This window comes from Eretmochelys imbricata, chromosome 6 (genome assembly GCF_965152235.1).
Source record: "Eretmochelys imbricata isolate rEreImb1 chromosome 6, rEreImb1.hap1, whole genome shotgun sequence".
NCBI lineage: Eukaryota > Metazoa > Chordata > Testudines > Cheloniidae > Eretmochelys > Eretmochelys imbricata.
This window is the reverse complement of record NC_135577.1, coordinates 75,017,789-75,044,367: the sequence shown is the minus strand read 5'-3', so window position 1 is coordinate 75,044,367 and position 26,579 is coordinate 75,017,789. Positions and strand designations below refer to the sequence as shown.

Genomic DNA, 26,579 nt, shown 5'->3' with positions numbered 1-26,579 from the left:
CGGCAGAGTCCTGTGGCCCCTTATAGACTAACTTCACATGCATCCGATGAAGTGGGTATTCACCCACGAAAGCTTATGCTCCAATACGTCTGTTAGTCTATAAAGTGTCAAAGGACTCTTTGCCGCTTTTGGAGGAGAGGAAGGTGATCAGGGACAGTCAACATGGATTCACCAAGGGCAAGTCATGCCTGACCAACCTGATTGCCTTCTATGATGAGATAACTGGCTCTCTGGATATGGGGAAAGTGGTGGATGTGATATATCTTGACTTTAGCAATGCTTTTGATATGGTCTCCCACAGCATTCTTGCCAGCAAGTTAAAAAAGTACGGATTGGATGAATGTACTATAAGGTGGATAGAAAGCTGGATAGATTGTTGGGCTCAACGTGTAGTGATCAATGGCTCCATGTCTAGTTGGCAGCCGGTATCAAGCGGAGTGCCACAGGGGTCAGTCCTGGGGTTGGTTTTGTTCAATATCTTTATTAATGATCTGGATGATGGGATTAATTGCACCCTCAGCAAGTTCGCAGATGACACTAAACTGGGGGGAGAGGTAGATACGCTGGAGGGTAGGGATAGGGTCCAGAGCGACCTAGACAAATTGGAGGATTGGGCCAAAAGAAATCTGATGAGGTTGAACAAGGACAAGTGCAGAGTTCTGCACTTGGGAAGAAGAATTCCATGTCCGGCTACAGGCTGGGAACCGACTGGCTAAGCAGCAGTTCTGCAGAAAAGCACCCGGGGATTACAGTGGACAAGAAGCTGGATATAAGTCAGCAGTATGCCCTTGTTGCCAAGAAGGCCAATGGCATATTGGGCTGTATTAGTAGGAACATTGCCAGCAGATCGAGGGAAGTGATTATTCCCCTCTATTCGGCACTCAGGAGGCCACACCTGGAGTACTGCGTTCAGTTTTGGGCCCCACACTACAGAAGGAATGTGGACAAATTGGAGAGAGTCCTGCGGAGGGCAACGAAAATGATTAGGGGGCTGGGGCATATGACTTACGAGGAGAGGCTGTGGCAACTGGGGTTATTTAGTCTGCAGAAGAGAAGAGTGAGGGGGGATTTGATAGCCTTCAATTACCTGAAGGGGGGTTCCAAAGAGGATGGAACTAGGCTGTTCTCAGTGGTGGTAGATGACAGAACAAGAAGAAATGGTCTCAGGTTGCAGTGGGGGAGGTCTAGGTTGGATATTAGGAAATACTATTTCACTAGGAGGGTGGTGAAGCACTGGAATGGGTTACGTAGGGAGGTGGTGGAATCTCCATCCTTAGATATTTTTAAGGCCAGGCTTGACAAAACCTTGGCTGGGATGATTTAGTTGGTGTTGGTCCTACTTTGAGCAAGGGATTGGACTAGATGACCTCCTGAGGTCTCTTCCAATCCTAATATTCTATGATTCTATTGCTTCCCAAATGGTGAGCAATCTTTAAACACGAGTCTGAACTCAGTGGGACTTGCAGAGGAGAGCACACAGGGAAAAACAGGACCGCTGAAGCCAGAAAGCATAGTCTTGTTGGAGAGCTGTGGAGCTCACTTTTGAGCTGGCCAATAACAGAGGTACTTAAAGAGAGAGCGTGTACAGACTGGGGCATAAAACACACCCTATAAATCTGTAACACACCCCAGCATGTAGACATGGTTTTGACAAGTTTATATTTTAATTTTTCAAAGGTTAAGACAGCAATATTAATAGAAAATTTGCAAAACAGTAGCAAAGAGTGAACCAAGAAATACCCGCTCTTTACCTAACCACTTAGAGGCAGTTTCTTTGCTCCTTTGGAGCTTCTTGGAGATTGTGCTATCACAGGTTATATCACAGCATAGCCCAATGGCAAAAGAAAGATAAAGATTAATTTAAATATTACAATATGCACTGAATGACCCTATCTATCTGCACATACACATTGTAGGAGGAATCAAATACATTTACAGCACAGATTGTCTTTTATTTTGTTTGAAAAAGAAAATAAATGAGTTTATTTAACTAATAAATTCATACCCTTGGAATAATTAATACTGGGAAAAGAAATTAATTCTAGTCTTGGCATTTTGGTTGCAAGAACAGAACTTTACTTGAAAAAGAACTATATATGAAGATTCCTTTATATACTCTATATCTGCAGACATACCTTTCAGCTACAGTAAGAAAGAAGTTAGCTGTGTAATTGTCTGAACATCCCCACAGAAAAGAAAATATTTCCTATTAGAGTCATACATCTTTTCCTTTCTAGGGCAGATTGATTTTGTTGTCGTCATTTTTTCAGCTGCTGATAAACTGCTCTCCAAATGTAACCTCATGACAACCGTTTTTAACTCAAGACTCTCATTAGTTCTCTTCCCTCTATGTGAATGATATTTTGTTTTCCATAGCCTGAAGAAAGCATTTTGCTGAAATGCTGTTACCTAATTTTCTATACCCTGAATAGAAGTAACCTTTTTCTTCAGCTGTTTGACTGGCAGTTCACATTCTGACAACTGACTCAAATTTTTTTTAATAAAACTGGATAACACTTACATTATGCCATATCAGATCAGGAAGTTAATTTTTTTAAAAAAGATTACATATCAAATTAGTTTCATTTAAAAAAAAATTCTTAAGGATAGTGAAAACAGAAACCAGTACTGCAACTGTGTAGTTACCCTATGAAAAACATCAAGGATCCTGGCCCTTATTTCTCCTATTTACTGAAGTATTTAAATCTTCCTGTAATTTTATGTGCAACCAGAGCATTACCTGCACCATTTCAGCAGCCACATTCAACCTGAGATGCAGAGGAAGCTCCTGAAGGGCCTGGACCAAAGACTGGCAATCAACGTAAAGTGCAGATAGCTGAAATACAATTAAACACACAGAAAACTTGCATAAAGAAAATTAAACTAACAATGATTTCAATGTGTTATACAGTAACTCCTCACTTCACATCCTCCCGCTTAACACTGTTTCAAAATTACATCGCTGCTCCATTAGGGAACATGCTCATTTAAAGTTGTGCAATGCTCCCTCAGAACGTCGTTTGGCTGCCTGCTCTGTCCACTGCTTGTAAGATTCTATGGAAGAGCAGCTACTTTACAAGGGAGCATTGCACAAGTTCCTCTTCTCTGCCTCCTCCTGCTCCCTCCCAGCGCTTCCCCCGCTGCCAAACAGCTGTTTGACGGTGCTTAGGACTTTCTGGGAGGGATGGGGAGGAGCGGGGGCACGGCATGCTCCGGAAAGGAGGTGGAGTGGGGGTGGGAAGAGTGGGCCTGGAGTGGAGCAGGGATGGGAAGAGGCGGGCCTGGAGCATCCCCGGCAACGTCAGCGCCTGTTTTTCTGGAGGGAAGCTGCCATTGCTGCTGCGCAAGGTGTTTCCTAGCATCCTTGCCTGCAGCGGGCTGTGCCTGTGTGGGGCAAGCCAAGAGCACCTCCCAACCACAGTACAGTAAATAATGCCTTTTGTCTGCCCCCAAAAAATTTCCTTCGAACCTAACCCCCCTCATTTACATTAAATCTTATGGGAATATTGGATTTGTTTAACATTGTTTCACTTAAAGTTGCATTTTTCAGGAACATAACTAGAGCATTAAGTGAGGAGTTACTGTATTCCAAAACTCTGCACAAGGAAGGTAGCAGTAGCAATACATACCTAAATCTATAATACACTTGCAATAATTTCAGGAGTTGTAGGGATTAATATATAGATTTAAAACTGTGTATGTACAGTGTAGCTTGGCAAAATGACAAGTAGATTTATAAAATACCTGCAAAGCAAAGCAATCATTTAGGGTAGTTTAAAAGGCAATAACTAACTAGGAGTAAGAAAATGGGATTTTGAAGATGGTAAGTTTAGGATGCCAATTTGGCAATATAATGAAGATATACAGAAGGAAACAATCCTGGACCAGCAGTATAATGCTCTAAGTTTTTACCTAAATCTTAAGACCAAAATCTGTGGTCGTGACAGGACTATGCAACTTTCTACTATGTATGAGCTCCAGAAGGTCACATATACATGGTTTTTTGGTGAGCTGACACACCCAAAGGAAAGGCAAAATTGCGGCTCCCCTTGTTCAATAAAGTTACCCCGTCCCATGCATCACAACTTACTATTCTGATTGCTATTGTCTCTGAGGGCAGCCCAAACAAAAATGATAGAACTCTGAAATGAAGTTCACCCAGGGAGAAGAATCAGGCCAGTACTGATTTGCAACAGAGGTAAAATATTACCCCCAAAATAAAAGATGTTGAGATTGTGATAAAGGGCCAAAACCAGTGAGTGAATATTATTTTTGAATGGAGTTTTCACTAATGAATCAATGGCCTTATCCAAAAAAGATTTTAGATCGATAAATGCCCTATGTAATGTTGAACTTCTCACCTGAAACAATAGCTTAAAAACTCTGTGTAAACATCAAAATTTGAAAACCATAATCCTATTGCTAGAAATTTAAGCTAAGGTCACTTGCCATCACCACAATTACATTTAATGGGAAAATATGCTTGAGAATTGAATATTCAAAATACCTAATGTTCAAAAGTCTATGACAAAAGGTGTTTGGTCCATATGCATGTGTAGAACAGGCAATCTCAAATGACTAAAAGCATTGTCAGAATTTTACTGAAACCTGGATAAAGTTTATCCCTGAGTTGATTACTTGGAATTCCACATCTCTAGCACATATAAGGATTTTAAAAAACAATCTTACAAAAATGTTTCCGAAAGACTGACATTCTTCCTAACAGCTGCTGCCATACAAAAGCAAACTTCAAGATATTATGCAGAACAATTTTTGAAAACTAAAATGTCTATATTTCAACCCAATGTGCAAACACATTAAAAGACACTACAAGCTTTTTGAAACAAATGCTTAGGTAGAAAGTTACTTGAAAACACACCACTTTACCTTCCTCTTACAAAATGCTTTGTTATGTAATGCACTTGGTGGGTTTAATATTTTATAGTCAATTGTAATGCTTTTGTTACCTTTTATTTTATTTTAAGCCTTATTTCTCACTTCCTCTTATTTAAAACGAATGACAACAGAGGGTCCTGAGTTGTACCTCTGTTTATGGATTTTAACCAATCATAACAAAAGCAAAGAAGAGTGTCTGGATGCAATAGTATTAATAGCTCCTCAAATATCTAAATCCTGATGTCCGATTTCCAGTACTGGGCGTAAGAAAAGACCTATTGTGCCTCATACTTCATTGGTACCAATAATTATAATTCTTCAACATTAAGTGATCATTCAAAATGCATCAGTGCTCATCACTAAGAAAATTCTTTAGCACACAGAGCCACAAAAGATCTTTGATCTCAATAAAGTATTAAGCAATCTCCTGGACAACACAGCTATTACACCTCAATGAACTAGCACTTCAGAAAACCTGGCGCTCTTGTCAAATACTAAAGAGGAGCCTGGAGTCTGCACACAGAGCATGAATGAGGAGAAAAAGGGAAATTTTGACATTTAAATAACTCCAGGAGTTGATAAATTGTAAAGTAAAAATTAAATTTTTTTTTAAAACTGCTGAATGTAAATAATGCTTTTCAAAGAACTGGAGTGTGTGAGGGAAGAGAAAGCGAATGGAATGGAGAAGGATTAAGAGAGAAGGGGGGAAGGGTAAAGGAAAAGATGATGATGGTGGTACAGAGAAGCAAAATAGCATAAAAGGAAGGATTCAAAATTTTCAAAGGAATATTTTACTATAAATGATGCTCTATCAAGAGACAAGAAAGGGATCAAAGGAGCAATTCACCAAAGAATACAAAGGCCATGAAACAGCAAAAGTATTTTTGTTCAAGAAAGGAAGAAACAGCAATGATATTTGCTGCTGAATTTACCATTATCACTGGCAAGAATGAAAAAGATGCAAATTATTTTATCACATACCCTTGATTTTAAAATGGCACATTAACAGAGATGGCAACTATCAAATATATCACCTCCATTTTGTCCACATTTGGACAAAATCCACTGAGTTTTCTACAATTGATAATTACAATGAAATGAGAGGTCACACATGTTTATTTCATTCTATCATTTTCAGTCCTTTGTACAACTACCAGGCAACAGTACCAACCATTTTATAGCTATTTTTGTGCCTTTTCCCACTTATTCTGTCCTGTTGTGACTACTTCTTTCCAATTTATAATTCTATAGCCATTCCTTGTAAATACTGTGCAGACAGACAGATCTGATGAGGAGCTGGGATTAGGGTTGCCAGGCATCCAGTTTTTGAACACCCGGTTGAAAAGGGACCCTGGTGGCTTTGGTCAGCACCACTGACCAGGCCGTTAAGTCTGGTTGGCAGTGCAGCAGGGCTAAAGCAGGCTCCCTGCCTACCCTGGCTCCGCACGGCTCCCGTAAGTGGCAGCAGGTTCCCCCCCTCTTGGCTCCTAGGCGCAGGGGCGGGAGGGTCCAAAGAATTCTGCGCAGTGCCCCTCACCCCAAGCAACAGCTCCACAGCTCCCATTGGCCAGGAACCACAACCAACAGTAGTTGCAAGGGTGGCGCCTGCAGACAGGGCAGTGCGCAGAGCCCCCTGGCCCCTCTGCCTAGGAGCTGGACATGCCAGCAGCTTCCAGCAGCTGCCTGAGGTAAGCACCGCCCGGAGCCTGCACCCTGCACCCCCTGCCCCAACGCAGAGCCCCCTCCTGTAACCCAAACTCCTCATCCCTGGTCCCACCCCAAAGCCAGCACCCCCAGCCGAAGCCCTCACCCCCCTGCATCCTAAACCCCTCCCCCAGCCCGGAGCCCCCTCCCACACCCTGAAACTCTCATTTCTGGCCCCACCCCTGAACCCACTAGCGCACCCCAAACCCCTCATCCCCAGAGCCCGCACCCCCAGCCGGAGCCCTCATCCCTCCTGCACCCCAACCCCCTGCCCCAGCCTGGTGAAAATGAGCGACTGAGCGAGGGTGGGAGAGAGCAAGCAATGGAGGGAGGGGGGATGGAGTGAGTGGGGGGCAGGGGCAGCATGTGTGGTTTTCTACAATCAAAAAGTTGGCAACCCTAGCTGGGATACATATAGAGAACCAGGAAAAGCTGAGCAAACAGTCTGGGACAAGAAACTAAGGGGGCAAAGTGTGTGAGGGCTGATATTGGAGGAGAGGCCCAGGAAGGAAGACTGGAACCGAGAGCCTGTGTGGTAGGGATTGGTGGGCAGAAGAGTGGAGAAAAGGGATTGCGGGGTAAGGGGTGATAAACAGGTCTGATGAGGAAATGGGAGGGAAGGGACAGGGACTATGAGTGGGGGGATGGGGAGAAAATTGGAACTGGCTGGGTTTGGGACTGGGACAAGAAGCCCTTGGAGTGGAGTCTGGGAGAGGCTAGGTGAAGAGATGGGATTGAAATGAGAAGTCTGGAGTAGGGAATAACTGAGACAAGGACAGATTTGAGGGGAACAGGGCAGAAGGGCTCTGTCTTGGGAGGAACAGGGACAGAAGAGTCGGTGCCCATTAGAACACACTCCTGCTCCAGAGCCTAGAATGGAACCCAATATTACTGAATCTCATCATTCTTCTATCAGCAAATATTTGTGAAACCCACTGGCAAAGTATGTGTCTCACTCTCTTCTAGAACTGGTCTACACAGAGGGTGACAACCCACTATTGCTATCAGTTACTCCATTAGCTCAAGAGATCTAGTGGTAGAGGTCTGTGTGGTGGATTTAACAACCCTGCTGATGACCCATGTGGGTGTCAACATGATACCACATGATAGAACTGAAGGCATGGGGTTTTTTTACACACAAAAATACATTAAAAGAACATTAAGGTTGCAAAGTTGAAAACACAAAAGTTAGGAAAAGTCAGAATTAAGGTTGCCTGTGCAACCTTATTTTGGTCCTCTTGTCTGTCTTTAACCATTTTTTCCCACAGGTACTCTGCCTCATTCAGTGAACAGAAGGATGGTGTTTGGGGATGAATCAGGATTGTGTAGTGAAGGAAGCTGTTGTCTGTAGAATCTCTACCTACTTTGTAGTAGAAGTTGGAAGATGTATACTATTTGCACGACTGGGACAGGTGAGTCTAGGCCTGCCCAAAACTAAAAGCCCACCCCCTCAACTAAGGAAGAGGAAGCACTAAGCCCAGGCTTTACTTGAATACTTGGGACAACCAAGGAGAAAATATGAACAGGAGTGAATCAAAGGTTTAAAATGAGGGAACCAGAGTAGGACTCCAAGAAGAGCACCCCAGACACCACTCACCACTCTTCAAAGGAGTTTAAGGAGCCAGTGGATTCTGCCCAGAGGTGTGATCGTATGCAAAATCAGAAATAGGCCCCATAATCACAAAATACCCTCCTTTCTTTTCCTGGAGTGATGGATGGCCAACTAGGAGGAGGATCACAATGAGGTCCCACAACTTTGTGGGGCCATAGATGGGGCATGCTTGTAAGGTATGTAGTGAATGGTTAAGGCAGTTAAATGCTACCATAAAGATTTGGATTCTATCCCTGCATTTACCGGAGAGTTCCTACGTGATGCTGGACAAGTCACTTAAATCAAATTTTTCACAGGTTGTCACTAACTGTGTGTTCCTTGTTTTCTGGGTGCCCAACCTAAGACCATGAGGTCCACTATGTCGAAGTGCTCAGCTGCAAATGAACTTAATGGGAGTGCTTTGAACATATATAATGCCATATAATGCTAAGTACTCTCAAAAATCACGTCCTAAATGCCTTAAATTGTGCACTCCAAATTATGGATACTTTTAATCGTTGTGTGCCTCAGCTCCTCACCTGTAAAATGGAGGATTATACCACTGTCTTACCTCACAGGGATGTTGTGAAAATAAAATGTATCTTTGTAAAGCACCTCAATACTACAGCAATGGAAAAGCCCATGAGAAAATTAGTAATTCTGCATTCAGAACATGGTTCGAATAGTGCACAGTAAATAAGGCCTAAAATCATATGTTGCATAAACAGTATGAAACAAAATATTCATAGATTCCAAGGCCAGAAGGGAACATTGTGATCATCTAGTCTAACCTCTTCTATAAACACATACCACAGAACTCCTACAAAATATTTCGTAGCACATATATCTTTTAGAAAAACATCCAATCTTGAGTTAAAAATTTGTAGCGATGGAGAATCCACCACAATCCTTGATAAGATGTTGCAATGAATAATAACCCTCAATGTTACAAATGTACACCTTATACTGCACAGCTGCTCATTCAACAGCACCATCCTGTGCACTGAATGAGGGAGGGGTTCTTGTGGTCATGTAATTAAAGACTGTGGATATGCATTGTGTTACAAGAGAGCCAAATTAAGCTTGCACACACAAATTTAATTCTGGCATCTCCCTAACTTTTGAATGCTTGACTTTTGAATCAAAATCCATCAGTTTCCCATCCAGGAGTACTTTAGATCCAGAACAGCTGTTCCCTAGTTATTTTCCACAACACCACATGGACTCCATGTATGATAACCTGAGAAACTAACTTCTCTTATGTTCAATTTGGAGTTCAAAGTCACAATCAGATGATGTTTGTTGGTAGAATGAACAGGGGAAAACTACAACACAAACTGAATAGCATAAGAAGTGGAAATCATCATGCTAAACCTCTCCTCTCTTAAGTAAACCTGAAACATGGAAATGGAACATTAATAATTGCCCGAAGAGACTGCAAAGATAGTATTAGAATGTGGCCAGAGTAATCTAAGTTTAGGTAAATACTACTACTACTAAGACTAATATAATAACCCCTTGTCAAGGTTCCTTCCCCACTCTGAACTCTAGGGTACAGATGTGGGGACCTGCATGAAAACCTCCTAAGCTTATTTTTACCAGCATAGGTTAAAACTTCCTCAAGGTACAAACTGTTTTCTTTTTGCCCTTGGACTTTATTGTTGCCACCACCAAGCGTCTAACAGCTATATAATCGGGAAAGAGCCCGCTTGGAAACGTCTTTCCCCCCAAAATCCTCCCCAAACCCTACACCCCCTTTCCTGGGGAAGGCTTGATAAAAATCCTCACCAATTTGCATAGGTGAACACAGACCCAAACCCTTGGATCTTAAGAACAATGAAAAAGCAATCAGTTTCTTAAAAGAAGAATTTTAATAGAAGAAAAAGTAAAAGAATCACCTCTGTAAAATCAGGATGGTAAATACCTTAGAGGGTAATTAGATTCAAAACATAGAGAATCCCTCTAGGCAAAACCTTAAGTTACAAAAAGACACAAAAACAGGAATATACATTCCATTCAGCACAGCTTATTTTCTCAGCCATTTAAACAAAACAGAATCTAACGCATATCTAGCTAGATTACTTACTTAGTTCTAAGGCTCCATTCCTGTTCTGTTCCCGGCAAAAGCATCACACAGACAGACCCAGACCCTTTGTTTCTCCCCCTTCCAGCTTTGAAAGTATCTTGTCTCTTCATTGGTCATTGTGGTCAGGTGCCAGCAAGGTTATCCTAAATTCTTAACCCTTTACAGGTGAAAGGGTTTTTCCTCTGGCCAGGAGGGATTTTAAAGGTGTTTACCCTTCCCTTTATATTTATGACACCCCTAGATCTCAAAGCACTTTGCAGAGGAAAGAAAATATCATTATCCCACTTACAGACAGAAAAATTGAGGCCGAGATGTGTTGTCTCTTTCCAGTATAGCTATGACCTCATCAGGGTGGAGAGTAAGTGCTTTTAGGATGTCTTGACACAGGACTTACCTACTTACACCCTGATCCACCTGAAACAGCTCATGTTAAAAACCACTGCTGGCACAATTAATACACATTACTGTTATTACAGCGGTCTGCAAAACAAGATCACAGTCCCTAATTTTTCTTCCTCTGGATGGACTTTAATCTTACAGTTCATTTTTTCTTTTTGCAACCTTTATCGCCAAAATAACCCAAACAACTAAATCATGCTGCTGCTTTGAATGCCCCTCATTAGAAGCAGAGGAAAACACAACAGGGTGCAGAAAGAGAGAAAAACATACCAAAATGCATACAGAATAATAATCCATCAACAACAATCATCCACCAACAATTGGTGTTGCTCTAACAACAACAATACATGCTGGCTGCACTGGGGGACTAAGTGTGCATTACTACTGTACTTAGCTTGCAAAAGTTTTTAACCATGCTACTCAAGATACATAATAAAAATGAAGCTGTATTTGTGGGGTTTATCTTGATGAGAAGTTATGAAGTAAAAGCATTGGAATCCAGTCTGGAATTACAGAAACATTTTACATTTACAAAAATCTTCTGAATAATAATTCGTATGTGTTACCTGTTTAGGGCCTATGCTTCCTGTGTCCCATTCTTTTTCTTCAGCAAATCGGAACTGCGTAAAGGAATCTCCTGTAGAAGGGAAGTAAAATGCAACTTTAATTTTAAACAAAACAGGCATCCCCGAAAACTCCCCCACAATAAAAGTAAACTCATTAAGTCCAGATGAATAAAAACCTGCAATGTCTCCATATATACATTGATTTTTTTATATCGCTTTCATTCAGGCCCCTTTAAGAAAGCACATCTAAGCTAAGACCCACATTGTGCTAAAATTTGCTCTGGTCTGCAAAAGAGTTACAAGACCAATATACATGTTTGAATCTTCACACAGATAAAAGTCAGTAAATGATATCCTTTAGCTTAACAATGAAACAGAGCTTTAGGAGAAACTTTTCAAGGACAGACTACGGTAGGAAAGAGAAAACCAGTCTTCATGCTATATAATAGTAACTCTTAAATGCTTAAAATTTAGAAAGCAAATAAGAACCCCAAACTTATTTAAAAAAAAAAAAAACACAATTTTAAAGCAAATCCCATGATTATTTGAATACTTGTGATTGGCAATGTTCAATTAAGCCACTCGTGAAAGTTGATTTTCTGCTGAAAAAGGAAATAATTAAACCAAGAGGTTCTCTGTATCTTTCATATTATGACAACTGTGATGATGACGTCAATGAGGTCAACCAAGAAGTGTGTGACACCACCTACTACAAAGAAGTTGAAGATGACCCCACACAACAATTCATCCACAAATTTAAGAATATCATCAAATCCTTCCCCAAACAACACCAAGAGAAACTCCACAACCTCATCCCCCAGGAACTCATCCCAGGAACCTCCCACAAGCTTCCAGAGATACACAAACAAGGGAACCCTGGCAGACCCATCATACCTGATCACAGCACTCTTACTGAAGGAATGTCAGGACTCATAGAAACTATCCTCAAACTACTCACCACACAAAGGGCCAGTTTCCTCCTTGAAAAACAGACTTCCTGCAGAAATTCCACAGCTTAACAACCTCCCTTAGAATACCATCCTTGCCACTATCAATGTCAGTTCCCTACTTACCAAAATCCCTCACAATGATGGTATTGTTGCCTGCCTCAAATTTCTACAAGACACTCAGATATCCACCCCAAACACATCACCAAACTCATCCATTTCATCCTCACCCATAATAACGTTACATTCAACAACAAATACTTTGTCCAAACAATGGGAACAACCATAGATACTAGGATGTCTCCCCAATATGCCAACCTCTTTACAGGCTACCTCAAGGAAGAAATTCTGGACAAATGCATGACAAAACCAATGAAATACCTGAGATACATCAATGATATTTTCATCCTCTAGACAGATGACCCAAATTCCCTCATAGACTTCTACCACAACTTTAACAACCACTACCCATCCAACAAACTCCCTCTAGAATTCTCCCATTCCAGTATCAACTTCCTGGACACCACGATCAGCTTCAGTGATGGAACCCTACAGGGAACTATATATAAGAAACCCATGGATCAACTCACTTATCTTCACAGATCCAGTAACTACCCCCAAAACACAAAGAAATCTATTACCTACAGCTAGGCATTAAGATAATATAGAATATTATCTGAGGAGAAAATCAGGGATACACACCTTAATATACTTAAAACCACCTTCACCAAACAAGGGCATTCCACCAGACAAGTAGATCGCATCATGGAACAAACATCCCAAATACCATGAGCGAACCAGCTTCAAATCGGCGGGGGGTGGGGAGGGATGCACCCTCTGGCTGCACACTCCTAGTTGTCACCAACCGCTCCACAAGAGAACTCATTAAGGGTACTATTAAACAACTACAACCCATATTTGCTGGGGACCACAAATATGAAATAAATCTTTCCCGAACCCACTCTTATCGCCTTCAAATAACCCCCAAACCTCACCACACTCATCATCAGAAGTAAGATTACCAAAGACCAGCCACGAATGTAATGATGCTGCCATAACGACAGGTTTAAAATCTGCAGACATATTGCCACTACTACGATGATCAATGCTCCCCACAGCACACATTTCAAGAGTACCTTTCCCATGCCTATCACCTGTGGTGTACCTTATCTAGTGTACTAAACGCCCCAATAACAACTACGTAGGTGAAAAGAGATGATCAGCATGCTTTTAAATGAACTCGCACAGAAAAATGATACAAGACAAAAATGCCATATCACCCATAGGCAAACACTTTCACAAAACCATCACTCCACATCAAACCTCTCAGTCCTCATTGTCAAAGGAAACTTGCACAACGCCTTCAAAATAATAGCCTGGGAGCTTAAATTCGTAATTTTGTTCGACACTAAAAATCATGGATTCAATAAAGACACTGGATTTATGGCTCATTACAACAAACCATAACCCACTAACCCTCCTTTGTCCTACAACTGCAGCAGTGTTAACTGCCTAGTTCACCTTGAACAGTCTCTTACAAAATATTAACTTCTGATGCAAAACAATTTGTTCCAGTTTGTATTTAGCTGTTACATACTGAGGGCTGGTCTACACTGAAAAGTTTGATTGGGATGGCTATGTCACTCAGGGGTGTGAAAAATCCACATCCCTGAGAGACGCAGTTAACTCTCAGTGTAGACAGTGCTAGGTTGATGGAAGAGTTCTTCTGTCGACCTAGCCGCCCCCTCTCAGGGAGGTGGATTACCTACAGTGATGAGAGAACCTCTCTTGTCACTGTAGTAAGTGTCCAGACTGACATGCAGCTGCGATACTCTAGCATTTTTAGTGTAGACGTAGGCTGAGTGCCTTTCCCAGCCCTCAAGAAGGGCTCTATGTAAGCTTAACAGCTTGTCTCTTTCATCAAAGGAAATTGGTCCAATAAAAGCCACCTTGTCTCTCTATGACACCATAATCATTCATAACTGGTCCTCCTCAGAAACACCAAAGATCCTTTGCATCATTTCCCATGATTCACCACAAGGAAGCAAGGGCTTCCACAGCTCTTCAAAGAAGTTGCAACAGCGGCACCAGGATATATGGGGTGCCTTACACATCTAAGAATGGTTTCAGAGTAGCAGCCGTGTTAGTCTGTATTCGCAAAAAGAAAAGGAGTACTTGTGGCACCTTAGAGACTAAGATCTAAGAATGACTGGCTGCAAAGCAGCTGAACAAATTCACTAAAGCAGAAAACTCCTCTGGGATCAGGAACTGACTTGTTACTCCCCACTCCCAAACAACTGCCGCCAATTGTTTCTGGGGGTCACAGAGACCCACAGGTTGAGAATTGCTGAATTAAACTATAGATGAAATATACCCTTTAACTGGGCTTTTTAAATACAGTGACAAAGCATGCCTTTCAGATGGAAAAGTGACAACTACAATTCACAGAAGCACATTTAATGCAAATTAGGTTAATGAGAATGTTGGTCTACCCAATTATCTTTTCAAAAATTCCTTTAGCCTGAAAATAACCTCCTTTTACACTATGAATACTAATAAAACATCATACAATGACTCTGAACTCCTTTCAAATACAAAAGCATATTTATGATAGATTACAATCCTTACAAAGTACTATTTATATTTCAAAGCAGTTTACAAATATACGAAAACATATTTAATTGAGTATGAAACATTAACTGTGTCATTTTTTACAATAAGTTTTAATAGTAATTATTGCACAAACTGCAACTGTAAAATGAAATGACAGGACCTCTAAAACACAGCAGATTTTTCTATCACTAAAAATGCCATTTATCCAATTAAATGAGATGATTTAAACAGAATGCATGTTTTATACCCAAATTAAACTGCACAGTATTAGCCTGTTGATTTTTTCATATGAATAACACACTAATTTGCAACATCTAACAGAATATTGTCAATATTCTTTGAAATATTTTTAAAATGTCAAATAATAATACGTAATGCCTAAAATTGAAAAGGTGAATATCTAAACTGGAGAAAAGAACTGACAAATGGTTTTAACAATGATTTGATGCTCAATATTGTATACCATTTGTCTTTTGTCTGAAATATTTCATATACTACTTCATTAAAAATAAGAGAGATAAAAGGTTACGGATATTTGTATATGTGTAAATTGGATAGTATCTTTAGCACTTCATGTTTCTGAGTACATTTATATTATTAAAAAACTCCACAGTAAAATGTAATCCCTATAGGACTATGACATGACTGTGCCCAAAGGTATTATAAGGGTAACAAGCAAAAGGTAAAATGAACGTCCTTGCCCATAATTTTATCTTCTCCAAAGTGGGTACCCACTGCTCCATCAGTCCCATACTGGGTTCTCCATCTTTAATCACTCATACATTGGGAATGGAACTCAAGGTCCCCCTCCCACAACTCCCCCCCCCCCCCATTTATTTATTTATTTATTAAATTGAGCTCCTTGTCTGCAGCTCCTGCTGGTACTCTAGAGGAAATACAATAACTTTCAGACTGCAGGCATACTGCCAAAGCTGATGAGACTCAGAGAACTAAGCCATATTAGAAAAATTAATATTGAAATCTAAAGGATCTCAAGCAGGTACTGAAGAACCTCTTGATTGGTGGAACTAGAAAAATGCCCCCTATTTACTATACTGTTCAAAGCTGACTATGAGTAATTTGTTGTGCCAGGCTAGGGTGTTGCTGAGGACAGATCTGGCCAAGAACCAGGTAATCTGAGCTTCCTCTTAGAATCCCCCTCTGAATTCTTTGGACCTTTGGTAACTGAGGATATAAGCAAAGATTACACAGATCATAATTTCTCATAAGACAAAGGAGGAAGATTCAAAGCCCCTTTTTAGTGAGTTCTTACTCTTCTGGCTCACAAAATCCCTGAGTACCTCTGCTCAATCCACTGGGATCAAAATTTTCCTTTGTGTAGACTGGGGAGAATTTGACTGACTGGTTCAAGTGTTGTTGGGGTAGCTTCTAAGACAACCAAATGCTAGTGGACCTCTTCCTCTCTGGACTGGACTATTCAGAGTCCACAACCTTTTCCTAAGATTCTGATAACAGAACAATCCATTTGCTCTTCTTATTCCAATTCACTTTAAGAAGGGCTTAAAGTTGGAGGGAGCTGGATGAAAGGGCCTGTTATTTTTAAGGTGGAATAAATCAAGTTCAGCAGCCTCTTAACTTTTTCTTGTAGGCAATGGCAATCCAAATCACTGAACTTATCTGAGGCTGATCAGGAGAGCTCATTTTCCATGAATGGCTTAAGTGACCACTTGTGAAACTGACCAACTCTCCCAAGGATGAAGATCACTGAAGCCTCTTTTTCCTAAGGGTTTTTCCCTTTTGGAGGTCAGATTTTGACTGGGAAGAGCCAGGAAAAAAACAAGCTTTTAAGATTTAATTCAAGGGAATGCAAGACCACGGATACCTATGAGATCTGAGCTAGTTTGTGTGGATCCAGACAGCAGGAGAGAGAGCAGTGTTGGTGTCTTCTATGAAGACTCAAAACCCAAGGATATTTGCCATGAGGAGAGGTCCTACTCAAAATCTTTTAGTTTTAGGTAGAAAATCAAGGCTTGTGAGCTGGGTAGAATTAAGAACTGCCCATAAGGTATAAAGCAGTAAACCCATCAATATGTGATGGATGGAGCACCAGTTACCCACATGGAGAAAGAAAGGGGCACAGCAGAGGTGTGAGAGAAAGAACCTGCACCTGTAAGTTCCATGGCTAGTCACAAATATAAAGACATTCTGAAAACATCATGGTAACTGCAAAAACTAAAATCAAGTGCTTTGTGATGTCACCAGAACTCTGAGATGTGTTATTTCTTATTCTTATTTTTCCTACACTGTGCTTTATGAACTGGTGTATCCACAGCTATCATTTACATACAAAAATCCCAATAGTTTAAACACTGTAAAAAGTGTCCTAGATTTTCCTTAATTTAGATTTCATTCTTCTAAAGTTATTTGCACATCTAAACTGATAAAAGCCATGTGATGATGGCAAATCCATGAGATACTTCAACTAATAAAAGAAGTTCTAAGATTTTTATATAGAACACTAAATGTCCAAATGCAAAGCTTTACCCAAAATAAGGTGCTATGATGGAATGGAACACGTTTTGAAAGTCATGAAGCATACAGGTAAAGCAGCCAAGGAGAGCTAAAGACTGGAACAAATTTAAAAGAAACAACAACAGAACAAAAAAAGGGGGGGCGGGGGGATAGAATGGTAATATTAGAAAGGAAAAAACAAGGAAGTCAGCTGGAGACTGGAAAGAATGAAATACTATGCCTGAGAAGATTAAATGGAGAAAAAAAATCATTACAGAATAAATGTCACAAAGTGATTCCTTCAGTTTCAAAAGAGAAATCACCGTTATCTCCACAGACATTCTTAACACCTCCTTAATGAAAGTGTGCGCACAATGGTAGCTTCAATTAACTTCAACAGCAGCCCTTCAGAAAATCCTCCATGAGGTCAGTGAATTTCTCAGGGTACAGAAATGTGAAGTACAACAATCTATTAATGAAGTTGCACAGCTTTAGTTTCCTTCCCACTAACTTGCTTACAAACAACTACCTCTGCCATCAGTAAGAGATGGAGCAGCCCATGGGCACAAAAGATAAACACTAAAACTTATTTAAAGGCATTAGCAAGAAAACAAAAATTACAGAGCAGCCCGATGTGTATGATTTATATATTTGTAAATTGACCAGTCAATGAAGAACATTTCCTTATATTTTTCCACAAGCAGTGAGTCAATCCTGCCATAATTTTGGACAATTTCTTAGCAGCTCTGTCAGCAAACATCACCTTCTACTTTTTAAATGTCTACTTTTTAAATTTTGTTTTTATTTAGATGTAGCCTACACTCTCACTAATGCAATCTTTCACTCTGATTAAGGGTATGTCTATACAATCAGACGAATCGGCAGGCAGCGATCGATCCAGCGAGGATTGATTTATCGCATCTAGACTGGACGCAATAAATCGACCCCCAAGTGCTCTCCCATCGACTCCTGTAGTCTACCGCCGTGAGAGGCGCAGGCAGAGTAGACGGGGGAGCGGCAGCAGTTGACTCACTGCAGTGAAGACACCACGGAGAGTAGATCTAAGTACATCGACTTCAGCTACGTTATTCACGTAACTGAAGTTGCGTAACTTAGAACAACCCACCCCCACCCCAGTGTAGACCAGGCCTTAAGATTTCTAGCTGGCTATGTACAGTTGTATGTATAAAAGAGCCACCAAGGATGTTAAGAGGAAGACTACGATATTTTTACCAATTTATTTTGTCATCTGCAGCTGGGCGCCCATTGTTTACTTGGTCCATTGAGAGAGAAAAAGTAGAAAAAATTACTATGCCACATGCCTCCTCCCTCTGCCATTTTTAGGTAGTGCATGCACCAGTTTTATTGTTAAACAAAAATTAATAAACAAGGAACCTTTATGTATAAAATAAGCTCTATATTCTATTTTAACTGGTTTACCCCAGACAAGGTTGGGGGGAAGGGGGGAAAGAAGGAAGAACATATGGTGCATAACTATAATTTTCTCTGTACCTAAGTCCTCTTATAAGTCAATGCAAGTTTCACATTCATACAGTGTTTAGAGAAAAAGAAAAAGCCTGTAACAGAAAACAAAATCAGACTAAGCTATGCTATGGTAGGTTGCGTAAACTACCTCCAACAGGTTGCCTTCCCCATGTGTTACTGCCTTTTTTCATGGTGAATAATTGTACAGCAGAAACATAATATTTACAGGATTAAGTTTGACTAAATGTTTCTTTAGTACGGCTCTTAGCTGCAACATCAATACACAGTACTGGAACAATCTGTATTCAACAAAACAAATATATATCAAAACTTCACACAAAACCATATAGCTATTCATGGGGAGCTACCTTCCAAGGACAGGAAGTTGAATTCTTCTCTATTATTCATTTTTTTCCTGAACAAATAATGAAATGGAATTCCAGTGTCAAGTTATTGATTTCCCTGTAAGTTAAGTTTAAAGCTTTGGTTAAGTTTAAGCTAGTCACCTTCAACATTAGCACTTAAGACAAGCCTTACGGCACTGTTCAGCATTGTGAATTTTTTCAAGATTACTAGTTTCTGCCATTTTATTTATTTATTTATTTTTAAATATAAATATAACCAGCTTGTTGGTCAAGTTAACCAAAATATAATAAAAAGACTTCATTGGACATCTGGTCACTGGCTTTTGAACTATATCATCTATGTGAAAACTGATGAGAAATTGGAAGATCCTACAGCGGAAATTCATAAATTAATTTCCTCAGACAAATATTATAATTATTTTTAGAACACCAACAGTGTGCTAGGTGCTCTACAGGCAGCTAGGACGATGAAGTCCTAAAGGTCTTAAAATGCAAACCAGAACACACACAAACAAGGGATAGGGGCTGGTATGGAATGAAAAAGCAGTGATCTAGGCAGTAAGCTAGAGCACACAGCTTGTTTGCACCACAATTTTTGCAGAGCAAGGGGGCGGCATCTGGGAAGGAATACTATAGACACATAGTAAGTCAATGATCCCATACCTATCTAGTTTAGAACTGACAAGAGCCAAGGAATTCTGAAGTAAAACCAAAACTATATCCTTAACCCACACCTTACATAGGTATTACAGCTCATAATTTAAGCAAGATCCTTCACACTATTCTGAGCCCCAATGTACCCAGGAGCTATGAAATATTCCATAGCTAATATCATTTGCATTTGGTCTAGAAAGCTTCAATTTGTTTTGATTTGTAGACACAGATTTGGCTTTTACAGCGTTTCTAAATCCAGATCTTATAAACATGGCAATGTGTAAAACAATGTTTAATTTCAAACTTAGCAATCATTTCAAAGACACTTTCCTCCTCTGCCAAAAAAGTGCCATACTCCTTTAAAGAGTATTACACACGCTCTCCATACTGTCAGAATCCCCACTCCAAAATGTGAAAGAACACACAGCATGCAGGTTTTTCCTTCTCAGCTGCTTCCACAATTTGGTTTATGATTTTTCCCTCATGTTCCCTGGAAAGTCAATATAATGTTCTGATCAGATTTCTAATAGTTTTATTGGACCATCTGTTGATTCTCTCTGTCAATACATGAGAGGAGTTAATAAACATAGGCCATGTCTAGATTAGAAACTGGTCGATAAAGTTATGGTGGCATATAACTGCGTATACTCACCAGGAGTGCTTGTGTCGATACAACGTTGTAAGGAAAAATGCTCGTGCACACTTATCTGAAGTCCCTTCCCCTTCATCGGGCTTATCTGGGCTCAACTGGAGGGACTGGCTAGACTGTGACCGAATCTCAAACAGGTCGTAGAACACAACATGGCTGGAGCCTCCATCCATACCTCCCACCTCTTGCTTCTCCTCCTCACTGTTCATGATAAGGTCTCTGTCTTAGGCTCCTCTGTGGTATCCACGGTGGTCTGCAGGGTGCTGGTGAGGTCTGTGCTAAGTATGGCATGCAGCTCATTGTAAAAGCAGCAGTTCTGCAGCTCAGCACCAGATCTACTGTTGGCCTCTCCTGGCCTTGTGGTATGCCTGGTGAAGTTTCTTTGCTTTCATGCAGCACTGATATTGATCCCTGTCGTAAACCTTTGCCTGCATCCCCTGTGCAATCTGTTCACAGATGTCCACATTTCTATGACTGGTCCATACCTATGCTTGCACCACCTCTTCTCCCCTTTGGCCCAGGACTCCCAATACCTCTTCTACTCCAGGCAGGAACACATCTAGTGAGCAGAGCAGGCACTGTCAGTTGGGCAATTGCGTGCTCAAAAATTTTTTACTGATGGGGGTGCGCCATCAAAGAAGTTTGGAGACCACTGGTCTACATTACCTAGTGTAGACCATGGTTCCACTCTATTCAGGGAGCTGGTTTTACTGCAGCACTGGAAGAGGGCACTTCTGCCAGCTGGAGGCAAATTTGAGTGTAAACACATGTACAAATAGGTCAACACAAGATTACTTTCGTTGATCTAACTTTCTAGTATGGACCAGGCCATATTCTAACAATTGTTTTTCAAAATTATTTAAACATGGTTCCTTCCCATCCACACTGGCTAATGCAGTGCTGTTTAAACAATGTCAGGCAGAAGCAAATATAGTTTGAGACATAGTGGGCACAGAGCTTAAACTGACTAATTTAAATCATTCTCAGAAACTGTTCTGAAAGGGGTATAGGCAAACAAATGGTGAGCATGGTTTAAATTGCAAATGTGCCCAAAGGTAAACCATGCTGAGTATCATTTTAAATACTGTGCTTAACCCTCCTATCCCAGTAAGTCAAGCTTACATTCATTCCCTCAGATTTCCCCTAAAACAAACACTTTTACCATTCAGCCTATCAAATTTAATCCTCTACCTTCCCATCTAGCAATACTAATGCTTACTGGGAAATTAAAAAAAAATTATGTCCATTTTGTTTTCTACTGTTTGCCTTCTAACAACGCTAGGTACTTGGGACAAGGATCTTACCTCTTCCATGTTGTTTTCAGCAAACAAACGTTTTTTTTTTTTCAAAAAATAATAATTAATAAACCTGCTAGCATTTAAAATGCTCTTCTTGGCACTGAAATTAATATCATGGCCTTATCTCCACTTGACTTTTTCCTGAAAGTTTCCCACCCTTGCTACCATAGGTGCAGCTCCACCAATCACAGCAATAAGATATGTAGATAGGCCACCATTATTTTACCTCCATTATTGCCTAAACTTGCTCATGATAGTTTTTAGGGTGTATGTTGCTGGATTTTGAAAACGTGAACTGGACTCAGAAGTGACTGCTTACTGGACATTCAGAATTCTTCATGCGGCAAAATAGCGGAACTAACGTTCTTGCCACCTTTTTGCAATACAATAATAGTAAAACCTAGCTTTTATATAGTGCTTATCAGCAGATCTCAGTAACATCAGAACTTTCACATTAACCTTTTTCTTTACTATGCAAATATAAAAATACAGTATATTCATCTAGGTCTGAAGAAATGTGCAGTTCAAGTCATTTAAAACTGAAGAATAATGCCAATGACTTTCATTCAATATATTTATATTGGCAGTGTGAGTGGGTAGGTTAATCCTTTATTATTTTAAGGGTTGGCTAATTCCTCTCCCTTCTTAAAAAATTAAAGTTTGTATATCTTTCAAACAAATGTTAAAAGAGTACTCATAGAGCAAAACAGTTGTGCAAACTTAAAAGATCCTTTAAGTAGTTTGATACTTTTATTCTGACAACACTCATCGTTTTAATAAAAATTAAGACAAAACCACATTGCTTTCTGCACCTCCACAATGCTACACTAACATAATAACCATTGGGACTTTTTTGTAAATTATGACTCTCTTTCTTCTCCCCTCTCAAATATTTATAGGCAAAGTGAAGAGACTGTAACACAGCTTGACAGTCAGTATTCATTGTTCAATCTTAGCTATTTTAAATACATCTTAATTTTTGCTAATAGCACACATTTTTTGACGGTCATTGAATTAGTAGAATTTCATAGTCAACAAGAGTGTTCTGAATCTCTCTTGCTGGTGTGGTTTTATTCATTACTCTGGCTTTGCTAGCTCATTTACAGTGAGGTACACAATCATACAGCAAAAACCATCTTAAAGTTTGATACAATACTAATGCATTTTAGTTAGTTTTTTCTGCATTCCATTCAGTGTACATTCAATTGGAAATAAGAAATAGCACCAAAATTTCAAGAGCAAGAAATATTCACTCTGGGACAATGTAAAACAGAAGAAGGAAAAATGGTGGCCAACTAACACTGAACAGCTCTGGAAAGACAATCAATAAATTCTGAAATAAGTCAAGAGGAAAGTAAAAAACTGAGTATATGCCAAGACATGCTCTGACTGTGCTGTCTGCAGGGACATAGTAATAACAGATGCGTTTGTGTGCTTGTCTTCAAACAACTGACTTATTTTCATAATTTACATTTATGTTCATAATTTTTTTCTGTTTTCCTTACAAGACCTACTGTATCTATTAATTATTTAGCAATACCATGCTAGTAATGCAGGATGTATGAGTAAAGATTCAGGGGGTAGCCGTGTTAGTCTGTATCCACAAAAACAACAAGGAGTCCGGTGGCACCTTAACAGATTTATTTGAGCATAAGCTTTCATGGGTAAAAACCTCACTTCTTCAGATGCATGGAGTGAAAGTTACAGATGCAGACATAAATATACTGACACATGAAGAGAAGGGAGTTACCTCACAAGTGGAGAACCAGTGCTGACATGGCCAATTCGATCAGGGTGGATGTAGTCCACTCCCAACAATAGATGAGGAGGTGTCAATTCCAGGAGAGGCACAGCTGCTTCTGTAATGAGCCGACCACTCCCAATCCCTATTCAAGCCCAAATTAATGGTGTTAAATTTGCAAACGAATTTTAGTTTTGCTGTTTCTCTTTGAAGTCTGTTTCTGAAGTTTTTTTGTTCACATATAGCTACTTTCAAATCTGTTGCAGAATGTCCAGGAAGATTGAAGTGTTCTCCCACTGGCTTTTGTGCGTTACCATTCCTGATGTCCGATTTGTGTCCATTTATTCTTTTACGTAGAGACTGTCCGGTTTGGCCAATGTACATGGTAGAGGGGCAATCCTGGCACATCATGGCATATATAACATTAGTAGACATGCAGGTGAATGAGCCTCTGGTGGTGTGGCTGATGTGGTTGGATCCTCTGACAGTGTCACTAAAGTAGATATGGGGACAGAGTAGGCAACAAGGTTTGAAACAGGGATTGGTTCCTGGGTTAGTGTTTCTGTGGTGTGGTGTGGTGTGGTGTGTAGTTGCTGGTGAGTATTTGCTTCAGGTTGGGGGGCTGTCTGTAAGCGAGGACTGGCCTGTCTCCCACGGTCTGTGAGAGTGAGGGACCGTTTTCCAGGATAGGCTGTAGATCGTTGATAAGGTGCTGGAGAGGTTTTAGCTGGCGGCTGTACATGATGGCCAGTGTTCTGTTATTTTCCTTGTGGGGCCTGTCCTGTAGTAGGTGATTTCTGGGTACCCATCTTGCTCTGTCAATCTGTTTCCTCACTTCCCCAGTTGGGTATTGTAGTTTTCAGAATGCTTGATAAAGATTGTGGCTTCTGGGGAGCATATTAAAACTGTAAGGAGCTGAATATTGGGAGCCCTGCAAGGTAAAATGTCCCTTTCAAAGGCAAAGGTTAAAATCCCCTGAACTTGGGGTCCTGCATAGGTGGTAGGTTTATGCTGTTGTTCCAGACATACTTTAAACATTCAATATCACATGTGTACTAATGCCTTTTGTAGTTTTCTTTTCTTTCTTACAATGCTGTTAACTATTTCATGCAGATGATACCATATGCAATGCCTATAGAATGACATCTCAAAAGTGTTTCTGAATAATAAATGAAGCTTTGGCCTAAAAATATCAGAGTAGTTTGATACTCTGGATATGGCATTTTGCATTTCTGCTTCGTTGCACTGCATTTATGAGGTGCACTGCAGCATGCAGCGCATTGTTCTACTTAACATCAGCCTGCTAGGAGTTTCAGTTTTAAAATGAGGTGAAATAATAGATGAGGTATAATACAATAAATGCAAAAGACAAAATATAAAGAATTTTTTGTATAGGAGGCTGAGAAATTAAAATTAGAAAAAGGCAACTCTTGGAAGGTTCAGAGTTTCCATTTGGATAAGTATGGAAAAGTTTGGAAGCTTATCTGCAGGGTCCATATTGAAGTCCTGTTCTACTTCAGTTCCATTCCTTTTGCCCTTGTGATTACTATATGCAAATCAATATACATTACATTAAATATATCAACATTAAATTTTATTTGCTATTTGCCATCAGATTTCCAAGTTCCCTCTTATTTTGTGGCATTTAATACAAATAAATACTTAATTGACTAGCATGTTGATCCTTACACATAGGGCATTTATATGAACTAAAAAGAGCAGAAGTCCGTTCTTGGATTCTTTCACTTGCTGTCACTAATAATTATATATCTATTAATTTTATGCTTTATGCTAAAATACACTGACTAGCACTTTCACTTGTATTTTGCAATTGTAGACACAGAATTTAAAGACGTAATTTCACAGCTTATCCTATGCATCCTAGTCTGCTGCCACAGGCCTTGCTATATGAGACCCTTCTGCCTGCCCAGAGGGAGATTCCTAGCCTGGACCTACTTTAATTAGTCTTGAGGTAGAGAAAGAGAAGGAGGTGGATGGGTACACCCAATAGCATTGTCCTAATTCAGAGGTGGGCAAACTACGGCCCATTGGCCACATCCGGTCCGCGGGACCCTCCTGCCCGGCCCCTGAGCTCCTGGCCCCTTCCCCTGCTGTTCCCCCTCCCCCACAGCCTCATCTCATTGTGCTGCCGGCGCAATGCTCTGGGCGGCAGGGCTACGAGCTCCTGCCGGGCAGCGCAGCTGCAGAGCCACAGCCTGACCCAGTGCTCTGAGCTGCGTGGTGTGTGTCTGGTTCCAGCTGAGCGGCACGGCTGCCTGTCCTGGTGCTCTGGGGGGCACAGCTGTAGCTCCGCCAGCCACCAGCGCTCCAGGCAGTGCGGTAAGGGAGCAGGGAACAGGGGGGGTTGGATAGAGGGCAGGGGAGTTCGGGGTGGTGGGCAGGGGTGTGGATAGGAGTCAGGGCAGTCAGAGGATGAGGAACAGGAGGGTTGAATGGAGGCAGGGGTCCCGGGAGAGGGGGGAGAGTCAGGAAGGACAGGGGGGTTGGATGGGGCGGTGGGGGCATTCAGGGGCAGGGGTTCTGGGGGCGGTCAGGGGACAGGGAGAAGGGGTGGTTGGATGGAGCAGGGGTTCCGGGGTGGTCAGTCAGGAATGAGAGGAGGGGTTGGATGGGATGGTGGGGGGCAGTCAGGGGCAGGGAGTCCGGGGCGGTCAGGGGACAACAGTGTGTAGATAGGGCAGGAGTCCCAGGGTGGCCGTCAGAGGGCAAGAAGCAGGGGGGGGTTGGATGGGGGCAGGGGCCAGGCTACGCTGGCTGTTTGGGGAGGCACAGCCCCCCCTAACCAGCCCTCCATACAATTTTGGAAACCTGATGTGGCCCTCAGGCCAAAAAGTTTGCTTGCCCCCATCCTAATTGGTCAATGAGGAAACTGAGCAGAGCATATCCATCCCATCCCACCAGCTGACTGCTCCATAAGGAGCTAAGAGCACAAATACAGAGCTGAAGCAGAAAATAAAACTGAAGAAAGTAGGGAAACCAGACTGAAGAGAGTGTGCAGTAGGATGGGAAGAAAAAAAACTAATGGAAGGTAGTAATAAGTTCCTCTGTCTATCAAGTTCAAACAGCAAAGAGAAACTCATTGGGTTGACTAA

At 40.9% G+C, this 26,579-nt stretch overlaps 1 protein-coding gene across 1 annotated transcript in view; it reads right to left on the bottom strand.

The window, feature by feature from the left end:
• Positions 1–26,579, bottom strand: part of AVEN (apoptosis and caspase activation inhibitor) — a 170,740-nt gene that overhangs the window by 6,794 nt on the left and 137,367 nt on the right. Inside the window, exons 3-4 of the mRNA XM_077818928.1 lie at positions 11,243–11,313; positions 2,741–2,836 (exon numbers count right to left, since the gene is read on the bottom strand). Of these exons, the coding sequence (XP_077675054.1) occupies positions 2,741–2,836; positions 11,243–11,313 (167 nt within the window). The remainder of the gene's footprint in view (positions 1–2,740; positions 2,837–11,242; positions 11,314–26,579) is intronic.